Source organism: Oncorhynchus keta, chromosome 18 (assembly GCF_023373465.1).
Source record: "Oncorhynchus keta strain PuntledgeMale-10-30-2019 chromosome 18, Oket_V2, whole genome shotgun sequence".
Lineage (NCBI taxonomy): Eukaryota > Metazoa > Chordata > Actinopteri > Salmoniformes > Salmonidae > Oncorhynchus > Oncorhynchus keta.
In genome coordinates, this window is record NC_068438.1 from 54,672,431 (window position 1) to 54,686,623 (window position 14,193).

The 14,193-nt window shown below is 44.8% G+C and overlaps 1 protein-coding gene across 3 annotated transcripts in view; it reads left to right on the forward strand.

Annotated features, from left to right (window-relative positions):
- Window positions 1-11,507, forward strand: part of nars2 (asparaginyl-tRNA synthetase 2, mitochondrial) — a 45,623-nt gene extending 34,116 nt beyond the window's left edge. For all 3 annotated transcript variants that reach the window (XM_052468718.1, XM_052468716.1, XM_052468717.1), the window contains exons 10-13: window positions 3,830-3,896; window positions 6,797-6,934; window positions 10,969-11,066; window positions 11,331-11,507. In XM_052468718.1, coding sequence (XP_052324678.1) covers window positions 3,830-3,896; window positions 6,797-6,934; window positions 10,969-11,066; window positions 11,331-11,361 — 334 coding nt within the window. In that variant the 3' untranslated portion in view covers window positions 11,362-11,507. The remainder of the gene's footprint in view (window positions 1-3,829; window positions 3,897-6,796; window positions 6,935-10,968; window positions 11,067-11,330) is intronic.
- Window positions 11,508-14,193: the final 2,686 nt, after the last annotated feature.

The window sequence follows — 14,193 nt, forward strand, 5'->3', positions numbered from 1 at the left end:
TTTTCAACCTCTGCCATATTGTGGATTCAGAGCTATCTATCTAATACAACTCAAAGGGTTTTCTTTAATGGAAGCTTCTCTAATGTCAAACATGTAAAGTGTGGTGTACCACAGGGCAGCTCTCTAGGCCCTCTACTCTTTTCTATTTTTACCAATGACCTGCCACTGGCATTAAACAAAGCCTGTGTGTCCACATATGCTGATGACTCAAGCAGATACACATCAGCAACCACAGCTAATGAAGTCACTGAAACCCTTAGAGTTGCAGTCTGTTTTGGAATGGGTGGCCAGTAATAAACTGGTCCTGAACATCTCTAAAACTAAGAGCATTGTATTTGGTACAAATCATTCCCTAAGTTCTAGACCCCAGCTGAATCTGATAATGAATGGTGTGGCTGTTGAACAAGTTGAGGAGACTAAATGACTTGGTGTTACCTTAGATTGGAAACTGTTCTAGTCAAAACATATAGATTCAATGGTTGTAAAGATGGGGAGAGATCTGTCTGTAACAAAAAGATGCTCTGCTTTTTTGACACCACACTCCAAAAAGCAAGTTCTGCAGGCTCTAGTGTTGTCTAAACGTGATTATCGTCCAGGCATGTGGTCCAGTGCTGCAAAGAAAGACCTAGTTAAGCTGCAGCTGGTCCAGAACAGAGCGGCACGTCTTGCTCTTCATGGTAATCAGAAGGCTTATATAAATACTATGCATGTCTCAGTCTCTCTTGGCTAAGAGTTGAGGAGAGACTGACTGCATCAGTACCTCTTTTTTATAAGAAACATTAATGTGTTAAAAATTCCTAATTGTTTGCATAGTCAACTTACACACAGCACTGAAACACACACTTACCCCACCAGACATGCCACCAGGGGTCTTTTCACAGTCCCCAGGTCCAGAACACACTTACCCCACCAGACATGCCACCAGGGGTCTTTTCACAGTCCCCAGGTCCAGAACACACTTACCCCACCAGACATGCCACCAGGGGTCTTTTCACAGTCCCCAGGTCCAGAACACACTTACCCCACCAGACATGCCACCAGGGGTCTTTTCACAGTCCCCAGGTCCAGAACAAATTCAATCACAGTCCCCAGGGAAACATACAGTATTACACAGAGCCATGACTGCATGGAACTCCCTTCTTCTTCCTTCCATCTCATATTGCTCAAATAAACAGCAAACCTGGTTTAAAAGAAACAGATCAAGCAACACCTCGCGGCACAGACGCCTCTCCCCCATTTGACCTACAGATATTTAGTGTGTATTTTTATTTAACCAAGTTCTCATTTATAACTGGGCTATTTACCTGGCCAAGATAAAGCAAAGCAGTGTGACACAAACAACAACACAGAGTTACACATACAAACAAACATACAATAGAAAAATGTATATACAGTGTGTGCAAAATGAAGTAAGATTAGGGAGGTAAGGCAATAAATAGGCCATAGAGGTGAAATAATTACAATTTAGCATTAACACTGGAGTGAATAGATTTGCAGATGACGATGTGCAAGTAGACAGATGGGATACTGGGTTGCAGAAGAGCAAATAAACAAAAAAAAAACAATATGAGCTATTTACAGATGGGCTATTTACAAGTACAAGTGGGCTATTTACAGATGGGCTATTTACAGATGGGCTATTTACAGATGGGCTATTTACAAGTGGGCTATTTACAGATGGGCTATTTACAGATGGGCTATTTACAAGTGGGCTATTTACAGGTACAGTGATCGGTAAGCTGCTCTGACAGCTGATGCTTTAAGTTAGTGAGGGAGATATAAGTCTCCAGCTTCAGTGATTATTGCAATTCGTTCCAGTCATTGGCAGCAGGGAACTGGAAGGAAAGGCGTCCAAAGGAGGTGTTGACTTTGGGGATGACCAGTGAGATATACCTGCTGGAGCGCGTGCTACGGGTGGGTGTTGCTATGGTGATCAGTGAGCAGAGATAAGGCGGGGATTTACCTAGCAAAGACTTATAGATGACCTGGAGCCAGTGGGTTTGGAGACGAATATGTAGCGAGAGCCAGCCGACTAGAGCATACAGGTCTCAGTGGTGGGTAGTATATGGGGCTTTGGTGACAAAACGCATGGCTCTGTGATAGACTGCATCCAATTTGCTTAGTAGAGTGTTGGCGGCTATTTTGTAAATGACATCGCCGAAGTCTTGGGGGGCGGCAGGTAGCCTAGTGGTTATAGCGTTGGACTAGCAACGAACTGTCGTTCTGCCCCTGACCCACTGTTCCTAGGCCGTCATTGAAAATAAGAATTTGTTCTTAATTTTTACTGACTTGCCTTTTTAAATAAAGGTAAAATAAATTTTAAAAAAATATTGGCATAAGGGAGAGGCATGTGTAGCCGAGTGATCATAGCAGCACTAGGTAAGTCAGGGAGACGTTCGGTAGTCGCTACTATGCTAGGCGAGCTGGAGACACAGGGATTCAGACAGCTAGCTGGCAGATGATCCTCCAGGGACGTCGCAACGGAAGAGCCTGTTGAAACCACCTCGGACGATTACGTCGGCAGACCAGTCATGATGGGGCTCCGTGTCGGCAATAAAGGGTCCAGGCAAAAGAGGTATTGTAGCCCAAGAATTAGCTGATAGACCTCTTCGGGTAGCCGGGAGATGAGCCTAGCTCGAGGCAAGCTCAATGCTAACTGATGCTAGCTTTGGAACAGAGGCGTTAGCCAGCAGTAGCCACTCGGTTGCAGCTAGCTAGCTGCGATGATCCGGTGTAATGGTCCAGAGCTTGCGGTAGGAATCCAGTGAAGCGATAGAGAAAAAGCAGTCCGATATACTCTGGGATTATATACTCTGGGTTAATATACTCTAGGTTGATATACTCTAGGTTAATATGCTCTAGGTTGATATACTCTAGGATGATATACTCTAGGTTAATATACTCTGGGTTGATATACTCTAGGATGATATACTCTAGGTTAATATACTCTGGGTTGATATACTCTAGGATGATATACTCTAGATTAATATACTCTGGGTTGATATACTCTAGGTTAATATACTCTAGGTTAATATACTCTGGGTTGATATACTCTGGGTTGATATACTCTGGGTTGATATACTCTGGGATGATATACTCTGGGTTGATATACTCTGGGTTTATACTCTGCGATGATATGCTCTGGGTTGATATACTCTGGGATGATATACTCTGGGTTGATATACCCTGGGTTGATATACTCTGGGTTTATACTCTGGGATGATATACTCTGGGTTGATATACTCTGGGTTGATATACTCTGGGTTTATACTCTGGGTTTATACTCTGGGATGATATACTCTGGGTTGATATACTCTGGGTTGATATACTCTGGGTTTATACTCTGGGATGATATACTCTGGGTTGATATACTCTGGGTTTATACTCTGGGTTTATACTCTGGGATGATATACTCTGGGTTGATATACTCTGGGTTGATATACTCTGGGTTTATACTCTGGGTTTATACTCTGGGATGATATACTCTGGGTTGATATACTCTGGGTTGATATACTCTGGGTTGATATCGTATGTACTGATACAGTGGGGAGAACAAGTATTTGATACACTGCCGATTTTGCAGGTTTTCCTACTTACAAAGCATGTAGAGGTCTGTAATTTCTATCATAGGTACACTTCAACTGTGAGAGACGGAATCTAAAACAAAAATCCAGGAAATCACATTGTATGATTTTTAAGTAATTAATTAGCAATTTATTTTACGATAACATGTTGATCATTGATATTTAACGATTACACAAGGATCATTAATATGCAGTGATTACATAATGATCATTAGTACTGTTGTTGGTATATCTCTTTGCTTCAGGATAACCTACACAGAAGCCATAAACATCCTCAACAGCAGCTCCAAGACATTTGCTTTCAAAACAGATGTAAGTAGAGTACAGCTCTATCCTCTTTCAGAGGGAGATAACTGTAGCCTCTTTCAGAGGGAGATAACTAGCCTCTTTCAGGAGAATGATGTAGCCTCTTTCAGAAGGAGATAGCTGTAGCCTCTTTCAGAAGGAGATAGCTGTAGCCTCTTTCAGAAGGAGATAGCTCTAGCCTCTTTCAGAGGGAGATAACTGTAGCCTCTTTCAGAGGGAGATAACTGTAGCTTCTTTCAGAGGGAGATAGCTGTAGCCTCTTTCAGAGGGAGATAGCTGTAGCCTCTTTCAGAAGGAGATAGCTGTAGCCTCTTTCAGAGGGAGATAACTGTGGCCTCTTTCAGAGGGAGATAACTGTAGCCTCTTTCAGAGGGAGATAACTGTAGCCTCTTTCAGGAGAATGATGCAGCCTCTTTCAGAATGATTAAAGTGTAGCCTCTTTCAGAGGGAGATAACTGTAGCTTCTTTCAGAGGGAGATAGCTGTAGCCTCTTTCAGAAGGAGATAGCTATAGCCTCTGTCAGAAGGAGATAGCTGTAGCCTCTTTCAGAAGGAGATAGCTGTAGCTTCTGTCAGAAGGAGATAACTGTAGCCTCTTTCAGAAGGAGATAACTGTAGCCTCTTTCAGAAGGAGATAGCTGTAGCCTCTGTCAGAAGGAGATAACTGTAGCCTCTTTCAGAAGGAGATAGCTGTAGCCTCTGTCAGAAGGAGATAACTGTAGCCTCTTTCAGAAGGAGATAACTGTAGCCTCTGTCAGAAGGAGATGGCTGTATTCTCTGTCAGAAGGAGATAGCTGTAGCCTCTGTCAGAAGGATTTAACTGTAGCCTCATTCAGAAGGAGATAGCTGTAGCCTCTTTCAGAAGGAGATGGCTGTAGCCTCTGTCAGAAGGAGATAGCTGTAGCCTCTGTCAGAAGGAGATAGCTGTAGCCTCTGTCAGAAGGAGATAGCTGTAGCCTCTGTCAGAAGGAGATAGCTGTAGCCTCTGTTTGAAGGAGATAACTGTAGCCTCTTTCAGAAGGAGATAACTGTAGCCTCTTTCAGAAGGAGATAACTGTAGCCTCTTTCAGGAGAATGATGCAGCCTCTTTCAGAATGATTAAAGTGTAGCTTCTTTCAGAGGGAGATAGCTGTAGCCTCTTTCAGAAGGAGATAGCTATAGCCTCTGTCAGAAGGAGATAACTAGCCTCTGTCAGAAGGAGATAGCTGTAGCCTCTGTCAGAAGGAGATAGCTGTAGCCTCTGTCAGAAGGAGATAGCTGTAGCCTCTGTCAGAAGGAGATAGCTGTAGCATCTGTTTGAAGGAGATAACTGTAGCCTCTTTCAGAAGGAGATAGCTGTAGCCTCTTTCAGAAGGAGATAACTGTAGCCTCTGTCAGAAGGAGATAGCTGTAGCCTCTGTCAGAAGGAGATAGCTGTAGCCTCTGTCAGAAGGAGATAGCTGTAGCCTCTGTCAGAAGGAGATAGCTGTAGCCTCCGTCAGAAGGAGATAGCTGTAGCCTCTTTCAGAAGGAGATAGCTGTAGCCTCTGTCAGAAGGAGATAACTGTAGCCTCTTTCAGAAGGAGATAGCTGTAGCCTCTTTTAGGAGATAGCTGTAGCCTCTGTCAGAAGGAGATAGCTGTAGCCTCTTTCAGAAGGAGATAGCTGTAGCTTCTGTCAGAAGGAGATAACTGTAGCCTCTTTCAGAAGGAGATAACTGTAGCCTCATTCAGAAGGAGATAGCTGTAGCCTCTTTCAGAAGGAGATGGCTGTAGCCTCTGTCAGAAGGAGATAGCTGTAGCCTCTTTCAGAAGGAGATAGCTGTAGCCTCTTTCAGAAGGAGATAGCGGTAGCCTCTGTCAGAAGGAGATAGCTGTAGCCTCTTTCAGAAGGAGATAGCTGTAGCCTCTTTCAGAAGGAGATAGCTGTAGCCTCTGTCAGAAGGAGATAGCTGTAGCCTCTTTCAGAAGGAGATAGCTGTAGCCTCTTTCAGAAGGAGATAGCTGTAGCCTCTGTCAGAAGGAGATAGCTGTAGCCTCTTTCAGAAGGAGATAACTGTAGCCTCTGTCAGAAGGAGATAGATGTAGCCTCTGTCAGAAGAAGATAGCTGTAGCCTCTGTCAGAAGAAGATAACTGTAGCCTCTTTCAGAAGGAGATAACTGTAGCCTCTTTCAGAAGGAGATAGCTGTAGCCTCTTAATAACAGATGGTCAGTAGAGCTATTTTCTAGAATGTTGTACCCTGTGTATTCTGTACGGTGTCAACCTGATTCTATTTTCACACCTGAGATTCTACATGTTCAGGCATGTGTGGGGTCAAACCTTTAATCTCTCATTCTCTTTCTGCCTCTTACTCCTTCCCTCTCTCCCCTTCTCACTCTACCCCACCTCTCTCCCTCCCTCCCTACCTTCCTCTCCCTCCCTCTTTTTCTGATTCTCTTCCCCTTTTGTCTCCCTCCCTCCCTCCCTCTCTCCCTCCCTCCCTCCCTCCCTCTCTCCTCCTTTCCTCCCTCCCTCTTTTTCTGATTCTCTTCCCCTTTTGTCTCTCCTCCCTCCCTCCCTCCCTCCCTCCCTCCCTCCCTCCCTCCCTCCCTCCCTCCCTCCCTCCCTCCCTCCCTCCCTACCTTCCTCTCCCTCCCTCTTTTTCTGATTCTCTTCCCCCTTTTCTCTCCCTCCCTCCCTCCCTCCCTCCCTCCCTCCCTCCCTCCCTCCCTCCCTCCCTCCCTCCCTCCCTCCCTCCCTCCCTCTCTCCCTCCCTCCCTCTCTCTCCCTCCCTCCCTCCCTCCCTCCCTCCCTCCCTCCCTCCCTCCCTCCCTCCCTCCCTCCCTCCCTCCCTCCCTCCCTCTTTACTGATTCTCTTCCCCCTTTTGTCTCCCTCTCTCCTCCCTCCCTCCCTCTCTCCTCCTTTCCTCCCTCCCCCCCTTTATCAGTGGGGCTCTGACTTGCAGACAGAGCATGAGAAGTACCTGGTGAAACATTGTGGCGATGTTCCTCTCTTCGTCACAGATTATCCCTATGACCTGAAGCCCTTCTACACACGAGACAACCAGGACCAGCCTCTACACACTGTAAGGTCATGTAGCACATGGAGATCGGTCTAGTTCTGAACAACACATCAGGTTGTTATTATAATAGAGAATGTGTTGTTAATGAGTCACCTGGTTAAATAAAACTAACTCCACTCCATAGTTAAAACATTGTTTCACCTATCAAAGTTGTATGGTCAGTTGAACCGGTTCCGGTCATGTCAGTTGAACCGGTCATGTCAGTTGAACCGGTTCCGGGTCATGTCAGTTGAACCGGTTCCGGGTCATGTCAGTTGAACCGGTCATGACAGTTGAACCGGTTCCGGGTCATGTCAGTTGAAGTTGAACCGGTTCCGGGTCATGTCAGTTGAACCGGTCATGACAGTTGAACCGGTTCCGGGTCATGTCAGTAGAACGGGTCATGACAGTTGAACCGGTTCCGGGTCATGTCAGTTGAACCGGTCATGACAGTTGAACCGGTTCCGGGTCATGTCAGTTGAACCGGTCATGACAGTTGAACCGGTTCCGGGTCATGTCAGTTGAACCGGTCATGACAGTTGAACCGGTTCCCGGGTCATGACAGTTGAACCGGTTCCGGGTCTTGTCAGTTGAACCGGTCATGTCAGTTGAACCGGTTCCGGTCATGTCAGTTGAACCGGTTCCCGGGTCATGTCAGTTGAACCGGTCATGACAGTTGAACCGGTTCCAGGTCATGTCAGTTGAACCGGTCATGTCAGTTGAACCGGTTCCGGTCATGTCAGTTGAACCGGTTCCCGGGTCATGTCAGTTGAACCGGTTCCGGGTCATGTCAGTTGAACCGGTTCCGGGTCATGTCAGTTGAACCGGTTCCGGGTCATGTCAGTTGAACCGGTTCCGGGTCATGTCAGTTGAACCGGTCATGACAGTTGAACCGGTTCCGGGTCATGTCAGTAGAACGGGTCATGACAGTTGAACCGGTTCCGGGTCATGTCAGTTGAACCGGTCATGACAGTTGAACCGGTTCCGGGTCATGTCAGTTGAACCGGTTCGGTGTCAGTTGAACCGGTCATGTCAGTTGAACCGGTTCCCGGGTCATGACAGTTGAACCGGTTCCGGGTCTTGTCAGTTGAACCGGTCATGTCAGTTGAACCGGTTCCGGTCATGTCAGTTGAACCGGTTCCCGGGTCATGTCAGTTGAACCGGTCATGACAGTTGAACCGGTTCCGGGTCATGACAGTTGAACTGGTTCCCGGGTCATGTCAGTTGAACCGGTTCCGGTCATGTCAGTTGAACCGGTTCCCGGGTCATGACAGTTGAACTGGTTCCCGGGTCATGACAGTTGAACCGGTTCCGGGTCATGTCAGTTGAACCGGTACCGGTCATGTCAGTTGAACCGGTCATGTCAGTTGAACCGGTTCCGGTCATGTCAGTTGAACCGGTCATGTCAGTTGAACCGGTTCCGGTCATGTCAGTTGAACCGGTTCCAGTCATGTCAGTTGAACCGGTTCTGGTCATGTCAGATGAACCGGTTCCGTGTCATGTCAGTTGAACCGGTCATGTCAGATGAACCGGTTCCGTGTCATGTCAGTTGAACCGGTCATGTCAGTTGAACCGGTTCCGTGTCATGTCAGTTGAACCGGTTCCGGTCATGTCAGTTGAACCGGTTCCGGTCATGTCAGTTGAACCGGTTCCGGTCATGTCAGTTGAACCGGTTCCGGTCATGTCAGTTGAACCAGTTCCGGGTCATGTCAGTTGAACCGGTTCCGGTCATGTCAGTAGAACCAGTCATGTCAGTTGAACCGGTTCCGGTCATGTCAGTTGAACCGGTCATGTCAGTTGAACCAGTTCCGGGTCATGTCAGTTGAACCGGTTCGGTCATGTCAGTAGAACCAGTCATGTCAGTTGAACCAGTTCCGGGTCATGTCAGTTGAACCGGTTCCGGTCATGTCAGTAGAACCTGTCATGTCAGTTGAACCGGTTCCGGTCATGTCAGTAGAACTGGTCATGTCAGTTGAACCGGTTCCGGGTCATGTCAGTTGAACCGGTTCCGGTCATGTCAGTTGAACCGGTTCCGGTCATGTCAGTTGAACCGGTTCCGGTCATGTCAGTTGAACCGGTTCCGGGTCATGTCAGTTGAACCGGTTCCGGTCATGTCAGTTGAACCGGTTCCGGTCATGTCAGTTGAACCGGTCATGTCAGTTGAACCGGTCATGTCAGTTGAACCAGTTCCGGGTCATGTCAGTTGAACCGGTTCCGGTCATGTCAGTTGAACCGGTTCCGGGTCATGTCAGTTGAACCGGTTCCGGTCATGTCAGTTGAACCGGTTCCGTTCATGTCAGTAGAACCGGTTCCGGTCATGTCAGATGAACCGGTTCCGGTCATGTCAGTTGAACCGGTTCCGGGTCATGTCAGTTGAACCGGTTCCGTTCATGTCAGTAGAACCGGTTCGGTCATGTCAGATGAACCGGTTCCGGTCATGTCAGTTGAACCGGTTCCGGGTCATGTCAGTTGAACCGGTTCCGGGTCATGTCAGTTGAACCGGTTCCGGGTCATGTCAGTTGAACCGGTTCCGGGTCATGTCAGTTGAACCGGTTCCGGGTCATGTCAGATGAACCGGTTCCGGTCCTGTCAGTTGAACCGGTCATGTCAGTTGAACCGGTTCCGGGTCCTGTCAGTTGAACCGGTTCCGGGTCATGTCAGTTGAACCGGTTCCGGGTCATGTCAGTTGAACCGGTTCCGGGTCATGTCAGTTGAACCGGTTCCGGGTCATGTCAGTTGAACCGGTTCCGGGTCATGTCAGTTGAACCGGTTCGGTCATGTCAGTTGAACCGGTTCCGGCCATGTCAGTTGAACCGGTTCTGGTCATGTCAGATGAACCGGTTCCGTGTCATGTCAGTTGAACCGGTTCTGGTCATGTCAGATGAACCGGTTCCGTGTCATGTCAGTTGAACCGGTTCCGGTCATGTCAGTTGAACCGGTCATGTCAGTTGAACCGGTTCCGTGTCATGTCAGTTGAACCGGTCATGTCAGTTGAACCGGTTCCGGGTCATGTCAGTTGAACCGTTTCCGGGTCATGTCAGTTGAACCGGTTCCGGGTCATGTCAGTTGAACCGGTCATGTCAGTTGAACCGGTTCCGGTCATGTCAGTAGAACCAGTCATGTCAGTTGAACCGGTCATGTCAGTTGAACCGGTTCCCGGGTCATGTCAGTTGAACCGGTTCCGGGTCTTGTCAGTTGAACCGGTCATGTCAGTTGAACCGGTTCCGGTCATGTCAGTTGAACCGGTTCCGGTCATGTCAGTTGAACCGGTTCCGGGTCATGTCAGTTGAACCGGTTCCGGTCATGTCAGTTGAACGGTTCCCGGTCATGTCAGTTGAACGGTTCCCGGTCATGTCAGTTGAACCGGTTCCCGGTCATGTCAGTTGAACGGTTCCCGGTCATGTCAGTTGAACCGGTCATGTCAGTTGAACCGGTTCCGGTCATGTCAGTTGAACCGGTTCCGGTCGTGTCAGTTGAACCGGTTCGGTCATGTCAGTTGGACCGGTTCCGGGTCATGTCAGTTGAACCGGTTCGGGTCATGTCAGTTGAACCGGTCATGTCAGTTGAACCGGTTCCGGGTCATGTCAGTAGAACTGGTCATGTCAGTTGAACCAATCATGTCAGTTGAACCGGTTCCGGGTCATGTCAGTAGAACTGGTCATGTCAGTTGAACCGGTTCCGGGTCATGTCAGTTGAACCGGTTCCGGGTCATGTCAGTTGAACCAGTGTCATCTGTAATTTTAAATGTTCTTTCTTTCACACTTGCATTTGCACAGTCATCTCCTTACGGTTTAGTGGAAAAGATGACAGTCCTTTAGTCACCCAGTTGTGTGTGTGTGTGTGTGTGTGTGTGTGTGTGTGTGTGTGTGTGTGTGTGTGTGTGTGTGTGTGTGTGTGTGTGTGTGTGTGTGTGTGTGTGTGTGTGTGTGTGTGTGTGTGTGTGTGTGTGTGTGTGTGTGTGTGTGTACCTGTGTGTACCTGTGTGTACCTGTGTGTACCTGTGTGTACCTCTGTGTGTGTACCTGTGTGTGTGTACCTGTGTGTGTGTACCTCCCCAGGCAGCAGCAGTAGACCTATTAGTCCCCGGAGTAGGAGAGATGTGTGGAGGTTCTCTGAGAGAGGAGAGACTGGACCTACTGAGGACACGTCTGGCACAGTAGGAACACAGAAATAAGTCTTTTACAACTTTCAGATAAAACAAAAACATCTTCTAAGAAATACACAAACCGCATTTCATGTCCAATAAATATAAACTATAAAATTACATACATATATTTGCAATACAACAGACAGACATTTGAAAAGTGGAATATTGAGTATATATATTTACACGACATAGTCATTAATATGTACACATGGAATCGACACAATTTGCTTGTAATTGCTCGTCTGTTAAACACACGACATGCGTCTTCTTTAGGGCTGGTTTGGATGAGACATACGGATGGTAAGAGCATTTTAATTCTATACGTGTTCAAATTGTGTAACTATGTTTGCTTATAATAAAGTACTTTATTTTCTACTCCTTTCTACTCTACACTGTTCTATTCTACTCTACACTGTTCTATTCTACTCTACACTGTTCTATTCTATACGGTTCTATTCTGCTCTACACTGTTCTATTCTGCTCTACACTGTTCTATTCTATACTATACTGTTCTATTCTGTTGTGTTCTACTCTACACTGTTCTTTTCTATACTGTTCTATTCTGTTGTGTTCTACTCTACACTGTTCTATTCTATTCTATACTGTTCTATTCTGTTGTGTTCTACTCCACACTGTTCTGTTCTATTCTGTTGTGTTCTACACTGTTCTATTCTGTTCTATTCTACTACACTGTTCTATTCTATACTGTTCTATTCTGTTCTATTCTACTCTACACTGTTCTATTCTGTTCTATTCTACTCTACACTGTTCTGTTCTATTCTACACTGTTCTATTCTACTCTACACTGTTCTATTCTACACTGTTCTATTCTGTTCTATTCTACTCTACACTGTTCTATTCTACACTGTTATATTCTACTCTACACTGTTCTATTCTACTCTACACTGTTCTATTCTACACTGTTCTATTCTGTTCTATTCTACTCTACACTGTTCTATTCTGTTCTATTCTACTCTACACTGTTCTATTCTACTCTACACTGTTCTATTCTGCACTGTTCTATTCTACACTGTTCTATTCTACTCTACACTGTTCTATTCTACTCTACACTGTTCTATTCTACACTGTTCTATTCTACTCTACACTGTTCTATTCTACACTGTTCTATTCTACTCTACACTGTTCTATTCTACTCTACACTGTTCTATTCTACTCTACACTGTTCTATTCTACACTGTTCTATTCTACTCTACACTGTTCTATTCTGTTCTATTCTACTCTACACTGTTCTATTCTACTCTACACTGTTCTATTCTATTCTACACTGTTCTATTCTACTCTACACTGTTCTATTCTACTCTACACTGTTCTATTCTACTCTACACTGTTCTATTCTGTTCTATTCTATTCTACACTGTTCTATTCTACACTGTTCTATTCTGTTCTATTCTACTCTACACTGTTCTATTCTGTTCTATTCTACTCTACACTGTTCTATTCCACTCTACACTGTTCTATTCTACTCTACACAGTTCTATTCTACTCTACACTGTTCTATTCTACTCTACACTGTTCTATTCTACACTGTTCTATTCTATTCTGTTCTATTCTACTCTACACTGTTCTATTCTGTTCTATTCTACTCTACACTGTTCTATGCTGTTCTACTCTACACTGTTCTATTCTACTCTACACTGTTCTATTCTACTCTACACTGTTCTATTCTACTCTACACTGTTCTGTTCTATTCTACTCTACACTGTTCTGTTCTATTCTACTCTACACTGTTCTATTCTACTCTACACTGTTCTATTCTGTTCTATTCTACTCTACACTGTTCTATTCTACTCTACACTGTTCTATTCTGTTCTATTCTACTCTACACTGTTCTATTCTACTCTACACTGTTCTATTCTACTCTACACTGTTCTATTCTACTCTACACTGTTCTATTCTACTCTACACTGTTCTATTCTGTTCTATTCTACTCTACACTGTTCTATTCTACTCTATACTGTTCTATTCTGTTCTATTCTACTCTACACTGTTCTATTCTATACTGTTCTATTCTGTTCTATTCTACTCTACACTGTTCTATTCTATACTGTTCTATTCTGTTCTATTCTACTCTACACTGTTCTATTCTACTCTACACTGTTCTATTCTGTTCTATTCTACTCTACACTGTTCTATTCTACTCTACACTGTTCTATTCTATACTGTTCTATTCTGTTGTGTTCTACACTGTTATATTCTATACTGTTCTATTCTATTCTACTCTACACTGTTCTATTCTGTTCTATTCTACTCTACACTGTTCTATTCTACTCTACACTGTTCTATTCTACTCTACACTGTTCTATTCTACTCCACACTGTTCTATTCTATACTGTTCTATTCTGTTGTGTTCTACTCTACACTGTTCTATACTGTTCTATTCTGTTGTGTTCTACTCTACACTGTTCTATTCTACTCTACACTGTTCTATTCTACTCTACACTATTCTATTCTACTCTACACTGTTCTATTCTACTCTACACTGTTCTACACTGTTCTGTTCTATTCTACTCTACACTGTTCTATTCTGTTCTATTCTACTCTACACTGTTCTGTTCTATTCTACTCTACACTGTTCTATTCTATTCTACACTGTTCTATTCTACTCTACACTGTTCTATTCTACGGTTCTACTCTACACTGTTATATTCTACTCTACACTGTTCTATTCTACTGTTCTATTCTACTCTACACTGTTCTATTCTACTACTACACTGTTCTGTTCTATTCTACTCTACACTGTTCTATTCTGTTCTATTCTACTCTACACTGTTCTGTCTCTCACACTGTTCTATTCTACACTGTTCTATTCTGTTCTATTCTACACTGTTCTATTCTGTTCTATTCTACTCTACACTGTTCTATTCTACTCTACACTGTTCTATTCTACTCTACACTGTTCTATTCTACTCTACACTGTTCTATTCTGTTCTATTCTACTCTACACTGTTCTATTCTATACTGTTCTATTCTATTACACTGTTCTATTCTACTCTACACTGTTCTATTCTACTCTACACTGTTCTATTCTGTTCTATTCTACTCTACACTGTTCTATCTACACTGTTCTATTCTACTCTACACTGTTCTATTCTACTGTTCTATTCTACTCTACACT